General features: G+C 45.0%; 2 protein-coding genes across 3 annotated transcripts in view; both read right to left on the reverse strand.

Annotated features, from left to right (window-relative positions):
* rasal3 (RAS protein activator like 3) overlaps positions 1–92 on the reverse strand; it is a 24,588-nt gene extending 24,496 nt beyond the window's left edge. Inside the window, exon 1 of the mRNA XM_062997121.1 lies at positions 1–92. This exon is cut by the window's left edge and continues 480 nt beyond it. Coding sequence (XP_062853191.1) covers positions 1–52 — 52 coding nt within the window. The 5' untranslated portion in view covers positions 53–92.
* Positions 93–4,002: 3,910 nt separating this feature from the next.
* The window catches only part of myh11a (myosin, heavy chain 11a, smooth muscle), a 44,052-nt gene continuing 32,676 nt past the window's right edge, over positions 4,003–15,378 (reverse strand). For both annotated transcript variants that reach the window (XM_062997186.1, XM_062997184.1), the window contains 14 exons: positions 15,084–15,290; positions 14,386–14,490; positions 14,152–14,304; positions 13,596–13,844; positions 13,299–13,511; positions 12,960–13,172; positions 11,624–11,785; positions 11,270–11,398; positions 10,987–11,075; positions 8,662–8,785; positions 8,357–8,565; positions 5,490–5,598; positions 5,032–5,204; positions 4,003–4,884 (listed from right to left, as the gene is read on the reverse strand). In XM_062997186.1, coding sequence (XP_062853256.1) covers positions 4,761–4,884; positions 5,032–5,204; positions 5,490–5,598; positions 8,357–8,565; positions 8,662–8,785; positions 10,987–11,075; positions 11,270–11,398; positions 11,624–11,785; positions 12,960–13,172; positions 13,299–13,511; positions 13,596–13,844; positions 14,152–14,304; positions 14,386–14,490; positions 15,084–15,290 — 2,259 coding nt within the window. In that variant the 3' untranslated portion in view covers positions 4,003–4,760. The remainder of the gene's footprint in view (positions 4,885–5,031; positions 5,205–5,489; positions 5,599–8,356; positions 8,566–8,661; positions 8,786–10,986; positions 11,076–11,269; positions 11,399–11,623; positions 11,786–12,959; positions 13,173–13,298; positions 13,512–13,595; positions 13,845–14,151; positions 14,305–14,385; positions 14,491–15,083; positions 15,291–15,378) is intronic.

A 15,378-nucleotide genomic window follows, 5' to 3' on the forward strand; every position in this document is an offset into this window, starting at 1 on the left:
CCTCCTCACCCTCCGCGTGCGCCTCGATGCCAGGCTCCTTATCGGTGCCCATTGGGTACAAACTGATGTAACTGTACAAGTGTGAAGAGGAGCAGCGCACAGCCTCCGTCCAAACGGCTCAGGTTCAGCTCTCACCCAAAACTCCTGCTCTACTTCTTAACCACTTCCTGTGGCGCGTGCTGAGAGGAAACCCTGTGCACCCCTGCGAGCATCTGATGCTCCACCTGCCCTCATGCATGAATATAACCTTTATTATTTAATTTCTTTATAAATATGAATGTGGGTTCAAAACACACACACACACACACACACACACACACACACCTGCATGCACATCTGCTGTGTTTTTTTTTTTTTTGAGGTTGTGTTTACTGCACAGGAAGTGAGTGAGTGTGTGTGTGTGTGCGTGTGTGTGTGTGTGTGTGAACCTCTTCAGTTCTTTGCTGCATGGATTCCAGTAGGTGTTGAAACGTACCTGTGAAATTTGGCGTTACTGTATGTCGAGATAATAACATCACGTGATCACTGCACATTTGAGCTCTGAACCAGACTGCAGAGATGCTCTTTAAACCCATTTTAATCTTAAGGGTAAATATGTGAACACTTCTTTTTATTAAATTATTACATTTTTAAATGTATTAAATTAAGTGTTATATAAGAAAGATTTTACATTTATGGAGTGACAGTAATGACCAACAGCAGCTCAGAGGCTCCACACCACTGACCATCAGATCTAATCTGTGAATCCTGGGTGGATCCCTGAGGATCCGGGTTTGATCTTTATTTGGTCCTTTAGGATTTTTCACTGCACTCACCCCACATTCTAAAGGAAGGAGAGCGGGGTGCATTAATCAGACCTGAATAAATAAATGAGTGTCTGTTACCACTGTAATGATTTTGTATTCCTGTACTGAAGGCTTTGGGCCCACTGCAGCTTTGGCCAGGATGAAGTGGCAATACGTGACACTCTCTTACATGTTTGAATGGTTGAAATAAGAACTCTGTACTGTACAGAGAGCAGCTGTGTAGGTGGTGCACAACCTTTGTTGTGTATTTAAGTTTCTGATGGTGCTCTTCCTGTCTCCCATCATTCATACTGGTACATCTGATCTCCCAGAACAAACCAGTCAACCCAGTATAACAGCAGCACTGACCAGTTTAAACACACACACACACACACATACACACACACACACACACACACACACATACATACACACAGTTCAGTGTCCTGATTAATTGATTGGCAGTTGGTAAGTATTTCCTGTAAGAGCTGCAGAAACCCACTTCCTGTTCAGATGAGTTTAAGTTCAACTACTAACAAACACACACACACACACACACACACGCACACACACACACACCAAAACACACATAAACACACAGACATTAATACACACCCTAACACACAAACATCACAATAATGAACACACACACTAACACGCATACCAATACACACTAATACAAACCCTCTCTCTCTCTCTCTCTCTCTCTCTCACACACACACACACTCACACACACGTATTCACTAATATTACATATTTTACATTAATCATTTATCAGACGCTTTAATCCAAAGTGACTTACAGTACTGTGCCAGTATACAGTCTAAGCAATTGAGGGTTAAGGGCCTCGCTCAAGGGCCCAAAAGCGGCAACCTTGCAGTGATTGGGCTTGAACCGGCAACCTTTCCATTACTAGCCCAGTACTTTAACCAGTAGGCTACATCTGCCTCAACAAAGAAAATCAGATGCTGGGTGTGGTGCTGCACAGTTCCCGGGATCAGGGTTTAATACTTACCTCAGGTACCTGTGGGGAGTTTGGCACGTTCTTCGTCTGTGTAGCCCTTTCAACAAGCCCACCTGCCGTGTAGTTCAGTGGCATGGCTCAGTTATGGAATCCTGTCCTACACAAACTCAGAACTGCTGCAGTTACGCCCTCTGCTGGAGATGCATATAAACTCATTTCATCTGGTTCCTGGTGCAACAGCTTCAGTGTGTCGGTGTAAGGGTCAGTGATCAGAGATACAGTGGGGCCAAAAAGTATTTAGTCAGCCACTGATTGTGCAGGTTCTCCTACTTAGAAAGATGAGAGAGGTCTGTAATTTTCATCATAGCTACACTTCAACTATGAGAGACAAAATGAGAAAAAAAAATCCAGGAAATCACATTGTAGGATTTTTAAAGAATTTATTTGTAAATTATGGTGGAAAATAAGTATTTGGTCAATAACAAAAGTTCAACTCAATACTTTGTAACATGACCTTTGTTGGCAATGACAGAGGTGAAACGTTTCCTGTAAGTCTTCACCAGGTTTGCACACACTGTAGCTGCTATTTTGGCCCATTCCTCCATGCAGATCTCCTCTAGAGCAGTGATGTTTTGGGGCTGTCGCTGGGCAACACGGACTCCACACATTTTCTATGGGGTTGAGGTCTGGAGACTGGCTAGGCCACTCCAGGACCTTGAAATGCTTTTTACGGAGCCACTCCTTCGTTGCCCGAGCGGTGTGTTTGGGATCATCGTCATGCTGGAAGACCCAGCCACGTTCCATCTTCAATGCTCTCACTGATGGAAGGAGGTTTTGGCTTAAAATCTCACGATACATGGCCCCGTTCATTCTTCCCTTAACACGGATCAGTCGTCCTGTCCCCTTTGCAGAAAAACAGCCCCAAAGCATGATGTTTCCACCCCCATGCTTCACAGTAGGTATGGTGTTCTTGGGTTCTTCTTCTTCCTCCAAACACGACGAGTTGAGTTTTTACCAAAAAGTTCCATTTTGGTTTCATCTGACCACATGATATTCTCCCAATCCTCTTCTGGATCATCCATATGCTCTCTGGCAAACTTCAGACGGGCCTGGACATGTACTGGCTTAAGCAGGGGGACACGCCTGGCACTGCAGGATTTGAGTCCCTCTCGGCGTAGTGTGTTACTGATGGTAGCCTTTGTTACTTTGGTCCCAGCTCTCTGCAGGTCATTCATCAGGTCCCTCCGTGTAGTTCTGGGATTTGTGCTCACCGTTCTCATGATCATTTTGACCCCACGGGATGAGATCTTGACCCCAAGGGAGATTATCAATGGTCTTGTATGTCTTCCATTTTCTTACAATTGCTCCCACAGTTGATTTATTCACACCAACCTGCTTGCCTATTGTAGATTCACTCTTCCCAGCCTGGTGCAGGTCTACAATTTTCTTCCTGGTGTCCTTCGACAGCTCTTTGGTCTTGGCCATGGTTGAGTTTGGAGTCTGACTGTTTGAGGCTGTGGACAGGTGTCTTTTATACAGATAACGAGGTCAAACAGGTGCAATTAATACAGGTAACGAGTGGAGGACAGAAGAGCTTCTTAAAGAAGAAGTTACAGGTCTGTGAGAGCCAGAAATCTTGCTTGTTTGTGGGTGACCAAATACTTATTTTCCACCATAATTTACAAATAAATTCTTTAAAAATCCTACAATGTGATTTCCTGGATTTTTTTTCTCATTTTGTCTCTCATAGTTGAAGTGTAGCTATGATGAAAATTACAGACCTCTCTCATCTTTCTAAGTAGGAGAACCTGCACAATCAGTGGCTGACTAAATACTTTTTGACCCCACTGTATAAAGACTTGGTGTTCCCAAAATTCTACCGTCTACTGACCTGCTGCTCATCAGATAATTTTAAAAGAATCCCTGAACTTTTGCCTTTCTAACCGTCCTCCTCACTGTGTGTGTGTGTGAGATTGTGAAACACACTCGCGTCCTCGTCCAGGCAGGTTCAGAACTGCTCTGATTGGTTGAAACTTGTTCACTGTTGCTGTATTAGTGATTAAGAACGTTTTTGGTGTGTAGATATTTTAGTCAGTCCGGCTTAATCTGACATCTGTGTCACCTCATATTTACATCCCAGCGAAACATGAAGATTATTTCAGAGTTTCCAACTTAAAGGTAAAAAAATAAAATAATAAATAGATTTTTCATTGTGTTTGTATGAAACTGCTCGACTCCAGACGGATTCAGAAATTCAGGTTCAAACTTTATTTATTGTGCTGGTGAATCTCAAACATCAGAGTGACATCAATAAACACAGGAAGTTCAGGTGATGGTGGAGACAGGAACAGGAAGTAGAGGTGTAATATAATTGTAACGTTTGAGTGGATTATTGATTATTAAAATACATTTATTATTTTACTTCTGTTCCAATAACACAGATTTATTCAAATAAAGTGATTATAAAGTGCAAATAAAATCATTACACATTCCTGACTGGTAAAAATCATCATCATCATCATCATCATCATCATCATCATCATCATCATCATCACCGCGGCTCCTCAGAGAAAATCTGATTCTGATGTAGATTCACGTTTATATAAACTCCTTAACACCAGACTCACTATAAAAAGCCCAGTGCATTATGGGTATTCTGTATTCATCAGTATGAGGCAGTGTGTGTGTGTGTGTTGTGATGATGAAGCTTCATGAGCAGAAGTGTTGGGACAGCAGGACAGATTCAGCTCCTCAGATCAGATCAGGTTTAGTTTGTGTTACACTGAGTTTCTCCCCCACACTCACATCAGCATTGTTATTAAAAATGATTCCAATCAAATAAAAACTATCGTTGTTTAATAATGTCATTAATATAAAAATATCTTTAAATAAAACTTTAGGCTTTAAACAGAATTTAATCATGACCTTTAACCCCCCAGTCAAACTGTGGTTTTAATTTACTGTAAAAGAGACATCTGAGTGTGTGTGTGTGTGTGTGTGTGTGTGTGTGTTTATTCAGTGGCGTTGTAGTCGCCCTGTGAGTCGGTATCATCCTCATTAGCATCAGCATCCATCACGCCCCTCCTGCCCCCGGCGCGCCGGCCAGCACTAGCAAACGAGGTCTCGTTACCACGCCTACAACAAACACACACACACACACACACACACACACACACACACACACAGTAAAGACTTAAACAGTGTTCACCCATGTGTGTGTGTGTGTGTGTGTATAGGTGTGTGTGTGTATAGGTGTGTGTGTGTGTGTGTGTGTGTGTATACCTGAGTTTGCTCTTCAGTGATGTCACCTCTCGGTTCAGAGCATCGTTGGACTCGGTCGCTTCCTCCAGCTCTCTCTGTAGTTTCCTGCGTGCGGCGGTGATGCGCTGAGACTCTTCTTCTGCTTCTTCAACCTGCCGCTTCAACTGCTTCACCTTCGAGTTCGCCTTCTCCGCCTACACACACACACACGCACACACACTGGGTTACCACAGTAGATCAGAGTGCTGCACCACCATGCAGCAGGATTATACAGAAAACTCGTATCAAACAGTTCAGCTCATTGGAGGAGCTTTGAGAAGGTCAGCAAACAGCAAACTGGGTCAAAGTTTAATCAGGTGAAGTTTGAGTGGTGTGAATGTGGATGCACCATTACAGACATACAGGAGTGATTACTGGTTTATACTGGTGTGGGAGTGTATGTGTGTGTGTTAGTGTGTGTGTGTTGGTGTGTGTGTTACCTGATCTTTGTACTGCTCAGCCTGTTTCCTCTCCTCCTCCACCTGCATCATCAGGTCCTTCAGCCTCTTCTCCTTCTGACGCACAGCCTTACCTGTGGCCTGTTTCTCCCTGACACACACACACACACATGCACACACACACACATTATAATAGGGGTTAATTAGATGTTACACAATGATTCAATGTGAGATCACTGGTGAGTTGATGTGAAGAACACTGATAGAAACGTGGTGGTGTGTGTGTGTGTGTAGGTGTGTGTGTGTAGGTGTGTGTGTGTAGATGTGTGTGTGTAGGTGTGTGTGTAGGTGTGTGTAGATGTGTGTGTGTGTAGGTGTGTGTGTGTGTGTAGGTGTGTGTGTGTGTGTGTGTGTAGGTGTGTGTGTGTGTAGGTGTGTGTGTGTGTGTAGGTGTGTGTGTGTGTGTGTAGGTGTGTGTGTGTGTAGGTGTGTGTGTGTAGGTGTGTGTGTGTAGATGTGTGTGTGTAGGTGTGTGTGTAGGTGTGTGTAGATGTGTGTGTGTGTAGGTGTGTGTGTGTGTGTGTGTGTAGGTGTGTGTGTGTAGGTGTGTGTGTGTGTGTGTGTGTAGGTGTGTGTGTGTAGGTGTGTGTGTGTGTAGGTGTGTGTGTAGGTGTGGGTGTGTGTGTAGGTGGGTGTGTGTAGGTGTGTGTGTGTGTAGGTGTGTGTGTGTGTGTAGGTGTGTGTGTGTGGGTGTGTGTGTAGGTGTGGGTGTGTGTGTTTGTAGGTGTGTGTGTGTGTGTAGGTGTGTGTGTGTAGGTGTGGGTGTGTGTAGGTGTGTGTGTGTGTAGGTGTGGGTGTGTGTAGGTGTGTGTGTGTGTAGGTGTGGGTGTGTGTGTGTAGGTGTGTGTGTAGGTGTGGGTGTGTGTAGGTGTGTGTGTGTGTAGGTGTGGGGGTGTAGGTGTGTGTGTGTGTAGGTGTGGGTGTGTGTAGGTGTGTGTGTGTGTAGGTGTGTGTGTGTGTAGGTGTGTGTGTGTAGGTGTGTGTGTGTAGGTGTGTGTGTGTGTAGGTGTGGGTGTGTGTAGGTGTGTGTGTGTGTAGGTGTGGGTGTGTGTAGGTGTGTGTGTGTGTAGGTGTGGGGGTGTAGGTGTGTGTGTGTGTAGGTGTGTGTGTGTAGGTGTGTGTGTGTGTAGGTGTGTGTGTGTAGGTGTGTGTGTGTGTAGGTGTGTGTGTGTGTGTGTGTAGGTGTGTGTGTGTGTAGGTGTGTGTGTGTAGGTGTGTGTGTGTAGGTGTGTGTGTGTAGGTGTGTGTGTGTGTGTAGGTGTGTGTGTGTGTGTGTAGGTGTGTGTGTAGGTGTGGGTGTGTGTAGGTGTGTGTGTGTAGGTGTGTGTGTGTAGGTGTGTGTGTGTGTAGGTGTGTGTGTAGGTGTGGGTGTGTGTAGGTGTGTGTGTGTAGGTGTGTGTGTGTGTAGGTGTGTGTGTAGATGTGTGTGTGTAGGTGTGTGTGTGTGTAGGTGTGTGTGTGTAGGTGTGTGTGTGTAGGTGTGTGTGTGTGTAGGTGTGTGTGTGTAGGTGTGTGTGTGTGTGTGTAGGTGTGTGTGTGTAGGTGTGTGTGTGTAGGTGTGTGTGTGTAGGTGTGTGTGTGTGTGTAGGTGTGTGTGTGTAGGTGTGTGTGTGTGTGTGTAGGTGTGTGTGTGTGTAGGTGTGTGTGTGTGTAGGTGTGTGTGTGTAGGTGTGTGTGTATGTAGGTGTGTGTGTGTAGGTGTGTGTGTAGGTGTGTGTGTGTGTAGGTGTGTGTGTGTAGGTGTGTGTGTGTGTAGGTGTGTGTGTGTAGGTGTGTGTGTGTGTGTAGGTGTGTGTGTGTGTAGGTGTGTGTGTAGGTGTGTGTGTAGGTGTGTGTGTAGGTGTGTGTGTAGATGTGTGTGTGTAGGTGTGTGTGTGTGTGTAGGTGTGTGTGTGTAGGTGTGTGTGTGTGTAGGTGTGTGTGTAGGTGTGGGTGTGTGTAGGTGTGTGTGTGTAGGTGTGTGTGTGTGTAGGTGTGTGTGTAGATGTGTGTGTGTAGGTGTGTGTGTGTGTAGGTGTGTGTGTGTAGGTGTGTGTGTGTAGGTGTGTGTGTAGATGTGTGTGTGTGTAGGTGTGGGTGTGTGTATGTGTGTGTGTATGTAGGTGTGTGTGTGTAGGTGTGTGTGTGTGTAGGTGTGTGTGTGTAGGTGTGTGTGTGTGTGTAGGTGTGTGTGTGTGTAGGTGTGTGTGTGTAGGTGTGTGTGTATGTAGGTGTGTGTGTGTAGGTGTGTGTGTGTGTAGGTGTGTGTGTGTAGGTGTGTGTGTGTGTAGGTGTGTGTGTGTAGGTGTGTGTGTGTGTGTAGGTGTGTGTGTGTGTAGGTGTGTGTGTGTAGGTGTGTGTGTGTGTAGGTGTGTGTGTGTAGGTGTGTGTGTGTGTGTAGGTGTGTGTGTGTGTAGGTGTGTGTGTGTAGGTGTGTGTGTGTGTAGGTGTGTGTGTGTAGGTGTGTGTGTGTGTGTAGGTGTGTGTGTGTGTAGGTGTGTGTGTATGTAGGTGTGTGTGTGTAGGTGTGTGTGTATGTAGGTGTGTGTGTGTAGGTGTGTGTGTGTAGGTGTGTGTGTGTGTAGGTGTGTGTGTGTAGGTGTGTGTGTGTGTAGGTGTGTGTGTGTAGGTGTGTGTGTGTGTGTAGGTGTGTGTGTGTGTAGGTGTGTGTGTAGGTGTGTGTGTGTGTAGGTGTGTGTGTAGGTGTGTGTGTGTGTGTAGGTGTGTGTGTGTAGGTGTGTGTGTGTGTAGGTGTGTGTGTGTAGGTGTGTGTGTGTGTGTAGGTGTGTGTGTGTGTAGGTGTGTGTGTGTAGGTGTGTGTGTGTGTGTAGGTGTGTGTGTGTGTAGGTGTGTGTGTGTGTATTACACACCTGTTCTCCTGCTCCAGCTGCTCCTCCAGCTGAGCCACTTTAGCCTCCAGTGTGGTGATGGAGGACTTGAACTTGGACTTGACCTGGTTCTCCATCTCCTGCAGTTTGGCCTTCAGATCTTTGTTCTGTCTCTCCAGCTGCTGGCGGGCGCTCTCGTTCTTCTGCGCTGTGGTCCTCTCCGTCTGCAGCTCGTTGGTCAGCTGGTCCACCTGTACACACACAGGAGGAGGGGGAGGAGGAGGAGTGACTCCACCTGAGGATCAGAGGAGGATGAAGCTTCCACTGTAGAGTAGATGATGGTTCACCTGCTGGGAGCTCTTCCTCAGCCTGTCGTTCATCATCTCCATGTTGCTCTGCTCCTCCTCCAGTTCCTCCTCCAGCTGAGCGATCTTCGCCTCCAAACGCCGCTTCTCATCACTCAGAGCAGACCTGTGGCATTAACACAGAGCGTTAGCCGCTAATGCTAACACCGCTATAACAGTGCAGATCTGTGGTATTAACACAGAGCGTTAGCCGCTAATGCTAACACCGCTATAACAGTGCAGATCTGTGGTATTAACACAGAGCGTTAGCCGCTAATGCTAACACCGCTATAACAGTGCAGATCTGTGGTATTAACACAGAGCATTAGCCGCTAATGCTAACACCGCTATAACAAAGCTGACGTTCATCATCATTATTAACTTCTGATGTTAGAAACCTTCATTTAAATCAGATAATCAGATACCACAGAGGCTTAAAGAGATCACCTCACACCTCAGAACAGATCAGAACAGAACAGATTAGAACAAATAAGAACAGATAAGAACAGATTAGAACAGATAAGAACAGATTAGAACAGATAAGAACAGATAAGAACAGATTAGAACAGATAAGAACAGATAAGAACAGATCAGAACAGATAAGAACAGATAAGAACAGATTTGAACAGATAAGAACAGATCAGAACAGATAAGAACAGATAAGAACAGATCAGAACAGAACAGATAAGAACAGATTTGAACAGATAAGAACAGATAAGAACAGATCAGAACAGATCAGAACAGATAAGAACAGATCAGAACAGAACAGATAAGAACAGAACAGATAAGAACAGAACAGATACGAACAGATAAGAACAGATAAGAACAGAACAGAACAGATCAGATCAGAACAGAACAGATTAGAACAGATAAGAACAGATCAGAACAGAACAGATAAGAACAGATAAGAACAGATAAGAACATATAAGAACAGATAAGAACAGATAAGAACAGATCAGAACAGAACAGAATAGAACAGATCAGAACAGATAAGAACAGAACAGATAAGAACAGATAAGAACAGAACAGAAAAGAACAGAACAGATAAGAACAGAACAGAACAGATCAGCACAGAACAGATCAGAACAGATAAGAACAGATAAGTACAGATCAGAACAGATAAGAACAGATCAGATAAGAACAGATTTGAACAGATAAGAACAGATAAGAACAGATCAGAACAGATAAGAACAGATCAGAACAGAACAGATAAGAACAGAACAGATAAGAACAGAACAGATAAGAACAGAACAGATACGAACAGATAAGAACAGATAAGAACAGAACAGAACAGATAAGAACAGATCAGATCAGAACAGAACAGATTAGAACAGATAAGAACAGATCAGAACAGAACAGATAAGAACAGATAAGAACAGATAAGAACAGATAAGAACATATAAGAACAGATAAGAACAGATAAGAACAGATCAGAACAGAACAGATTTGAACAGATAAGAACAGATAAGAACAGATCAGAACAGATAAGAACAGATCAGAACAGAACAGATAAGAACAGAACAGATAAGAACAGAACAGATAAGAACAGAACAGATACGAACAGATAAGAACAGAACAGAACAGATAAGAACAGATCAGATCAGAACAGAACAGATTAGAACAGATAAGAACAGATCAGAACAGAACAGATTTGAACAGATAAGAACAGATCAGAACAGATAAGAACAGATAAGAACAGATCAGAACAGAACAGATAAGAACAGATTTGAACAGATAAGACAGATAAGAACAGATCAGAACAGATCAGAACAGATAAGAACAGATCAGAACAGAACAGATAAGAACAGAACAGATAAGAACAGAACAGATAAGAACAGAACAGATACGAACAGATAAGAACAGAACAGAACAGATAAGAACAGATCAGATCAGAACAGAACAGATTAGAACAGATAAGAACAGATCAGAACAGAACAGATAAGAACAGATAAGAACATATAAGAACAGATAAGAACAGATAAGAACAGATCAGAACAGAACAGAATAGAACAGATCAGAACAGATAAGAACAGAACAGATAAGAACAGATAAGAACAGAACAGAAAAGAACAGAACAGATAAGAACAGAACAGATCAGCACAGAACAGATCAGAACAGATAAGAACAGATAAGTACAGATCAGAACAGATCAGAACAGAACAGATCAGAACAGAACAGATAAGTACAGATCAGAACAGAACAGATCAGAATAGAACAGATCAGAACAGATCAGAACAGATCAGAACAGATAAGAACAGATCAGAACAGATAAGAACAGATCAGAACAGAAAAGACGTGTGTGTTTATGATGTGTAGGTTGTTCCGTACTTTCCGGACGCGTTGCTGGCGAGTTCATCGGCGAGTTCGTCCCGCTCGGCCTCGGCCTGCTTCTTAGCTCGTTCTGCAGCGGCCAGGTCCTAAACACCAACATGTTCAGTTATTACAACTAATACATCATAGACACACACACACACAGTACAGGTCTAACCCCACAGCTCAGCACTGTACTCAACACTCTTCCTCTGTAGTACACTAGGAAGCTGCAGTGAGCGCCCACTCTTCCACCCACTCTGCTGTAGATAGTAGATGGTAGGTGTGGTTTGGATCGTACCTCCTGAAGCTGCATGAGCTCGGCCTCCAGGTTCTTGGCTTTCTTCTCGTTTTCTTTAGCTGTAGCCAGCACCTCCTCCCGGGCAGCACGGGCGTCGTCCAGCTCCCTCTGGAAGTCCTTCATCTGAGCCTGAAACACACACACACACGTTTGATGGAACACACTACACTCTCTGTATTTCTCCACCTCTCCTGCAGATACCCCAACCAGCCAACTGGAGGCGCTGTTGCAGCAAATGACATCTGTAGTGCTTTGGTATAGATTCAGGTTTGATTGATGTTCCTCTCACCATCAGATCAACACACCTGCCTCATGCAAGCCTGAAATCTCAGACCCTCCCACTTTCAGACTCACCTGTAACTTCCGGAGCTGCTTGATGGCCTCATCTCGGTTCTTGTTGGACGAGTCGATCTGGCCCTCCAGGTCCTTCATGTCTCCCTCCATCTTCTTCTTGGCAGCAGCCAGAACGGTTCTCTGTTTACGCTCGTCCTCCAGCTCTGTCTCCAACTCACGCACCTACACCAACACCGTCACAAACACCAACACCGTCACCATCACAATTACAAACACCACCACAAACAGTCATCACAAACACGAACACAAGCACCATCACCGTCACAAACAGAATCACCAACACCAACACAAACACAGTCACAAACACCACCACAAACACTGTCATCACAAACACGAACACAAGCACCATCACGTCAAAAACAGAATCACCAACACATCACCAACTGTCACAAACAGAATCACCAACACCAACACAAACACCATCACAAACACCATCACAAACACCATCACAAACACTGTCACAAGCACCATCACAAACACTGTCACAAGCACCATCACAAACAGAATCACAAACAGAATCACCAACACCATCACAAACACCATAATCAGCACCACAGGAATCACCATCACAAACACAAACACCATCACAAACACCATCACAAACAGAAACACAAACACCAACACAAACACCGTCACAAACACCATCACAAACACCGTCACCATCACCATCACAAACACCGTCACAAACACCATCACAAACAGAATCACAAACACCAACACAAACACCATCACAAACAGAATCACAAACACCATCACAAACACCGTCAAAAACACCATCATCAGCACCACAGGAATCATCACCATCACAAACACCATCACAAACACCATCACAAACAGAATCACAAACACCATCACAAACAGAATCACAAACACCAACACAAACACCATCACAAACAGAATCACAAACACCATCACAAACAGAATCACAAACACCAACACAAACACCAACACAAACACCGTCACAAACACCGTCACCATCACCATCACAAACACCGTCACAAACACCATCACAAACAGAATCACAAACAGAATCACAAACACCAACACAAACACCATCACAAACAGAATCACAAACAGAATCACAAACACCATCACAAACACCGTCAAAAACACCATCATCAGCACCACAGGAATCATCACCATCACAAACACCGTCACAAACAGAATCACAAACAGAATCACAAACACCATCATTAATCAGAATACTGGTTCTAATCTATATTATTAAACATAAATCATTAATCCTGTTTGAAGACACAGTGGGCGTGTCCTTCAGAACAGTGCAGTAATCATGCCTGAAATGTTCTGATGGTTTGGTCCCTCAGATCTTCCTGACCTGTTTGAGGAGCTGCTTCCTCTTCTCCTCTCCCTGCTCATCTCGTCCCAGCAGGTCTCGCTCGAACTGCGCTTTCAGGGCCTGCATGTTCACTTCCAGACGCAGTTTAGCATCCTCAGCCGCCTGCAGCTCGTCCTCCAGCTCCTCCAGCTGAGTCTTCATCTCCTCCACCTGCTGCTCCAGCCCTCGCTTGGACTTCTCCAGCTCGTGTACCTGAGGATCAGGAGAATCCACACTTAGCCCATCTGGATTACAGCTGTTAGGAGCAGATCTGTACAGGTGAGGGTTTATTCCAGATGTTGCTGAGGGTTTATGATGTGTTGGTGCAGCAGGACTCACGTTCTTGCCCACGTCGTCCTTGGAGCTGATGAGATCCTCCATTTCGGCACGTAAGGCCTTGTTGGCTCTCTCCAGCTCCTCCCGAGAGTCCTGCGCCTCCTCTAGCGCCCTAGCCAGAGACAGAGTCTTCGTCTCCTTCTCCCTCGCCTCGGCCTCCGCCCGGTCCCGCTCGTCTGCGTACTTACAGGAGATGCTCTTCTCCTCCGCCAACATCTGAACACACACAAGTCGTTCACACCATTAACAAAGTCTGATCTGAGATCAGATTAAACCCTGAATCCACTCTGCTTTATTCACCTGGTCAAACTTCTTCTGCTTCTTCTCCAGGTTGGACACCAGCTGTCTCTGGCTGTCCAGGTCCATGAGGATGTCCTCCAGCTCCTGCTGCAGTCGGTTCTTGGTCTTCTCCAGCTTCTCGTAGGCAGATGATTTCTCCTCCAGCTGAGTGTTGGAGGCCTCCAGGTCTTTCTGCAGCCGCTTCTTGCTCTCCTCCAGCAGCTCTACGTTTCCTGACATCTCATCCAGCTTCTTCTTAAAGTCTGACAGCTGAAAGATAAGAACAACGTGAGGTATGAAGTATCATTCAGCACTACTAGGATTTAATTTGGTTCTTCAATAGTGCCCAGAAGGCTGTGAGATCTAATCCCTGCACTGCCAGAGAGCACTGGTAGGCCATTAAAAATAGTCTTTATTTATTACGTGTCAGCAACAACTCCCAACAGCAGCTCCGGAGTATTCTCTAGTTTCCCAAGCTTCAGTCCCTCACTTCCACTGTTTTCCAGTCCCTCACTTTCACCATTTGCTTTGATCTCTGACTCCAGTACTATACTGGTTATGACTGTGATGATCTGACCTGGACGTTGAGGGTGGAGACGTGCCTCTCCACGTTCCTCTTGGCCTCAGTTTCCTCATCCAGCTGTTCCTGCAGGCTGTTCCTGTCGTCCTCCATCTGACGCAGTTTAGTGGAGAACTGCAGCTTCTGCCTCGTCTCCTCCGCCAGCAGCTCCTGAAAACACAACGATTGTCTCCATGTACACGCTACTGATGAAAGTGATGAAGATTATCATGATGAAGATGATGAGTGTACCTGTGAATCCTGGAGCTGAGAGCTCAGACTGGCCACGTCTTTATTCAGTTTGATGTTCTTTCCCTCGGCTTCATTCAGCAGGTTGGTGACGCCCTCCAGCTCCACCTGCACACACCACCAACCTTCTTACTGCATGAACTACATGTGGACCAGTCACAACGTTCAGCACGTACACAGAAACCTGTTAGATGTTCCTCCTAATATTATCAATCACACTGCATGGCCACAGACAGACACTGGCAGTAGAATGGGTCAGACTGAGTGTCTTCCTGCTAAGTCTGCTCACAATTCTCAAATGGAATGTCTAGAAGCAACAACAGCTCAGCCATTAGACCTAATAAAACAGGACACCAACTGATAAAGCATAAAAATAATCTGTCCCCGGTTACAGGGTTCACTACCGAGTTCCAGACTGCATCTGAAGGGGAGGTGATAGATGAATTAGGGTTTGATGGATGTCAGGAGGAGGAAGAATAAAGTGGCTGTTTTTGTTTAAACAGAATATTAATGCCACAGGATGTGATGTCAGTTATGAAGTGAGCTCCAAATAAAACAGCTTGAGAACTTGGTTCTGTTCTGCACTGACCTCAATCCCATCCAACAGATCCAGCAGAACCTTAACATCCAACACCATCTAAGGTCTGGTCCTGTAGTGCAGTAGTAGAAATCATCAGTGCTGATGGGTGTGAGATACTCACGGTGATCTTGGACACTCGGTCTCCGAGCTCTGCTTTCTGTTTCTCGGAGTCGGTGAAGCGGGACTGTAGATCGACTAACTGTCCCTCCACCTTCTTCCTCTTGTGCTCCACGTCCTGTTTGGCCTGAGCCAGTGAACGAATCTCCACCGTCATCTCTGACGACTCCTTATCCAGAGCCTGCTTCGCCTTCTCCAGGTTCACCTTCACCTGCACAGTAAATACTTACATTAATATATACAATAAATATACTATTATACATTCATATATATAATATATACAGACTTCATTGTTTTTG

The sequence above is a fragment of the Trichomycterus rosablanca genome, chromosome 6 (assembly GCF_030014385.1).
Source record: "Trichomycterus rosablanca isolate fTriRos1 chromosome 6, fTriRos1.hap1, whole genome shotgun sequence".
Lineage (NCBI taxonomy): Eukaryota > Metazoa > Chordata > Actinopteri > Siluriformes > Trichomycteridae > Trichomycterus > Trichomycterus rosablanca.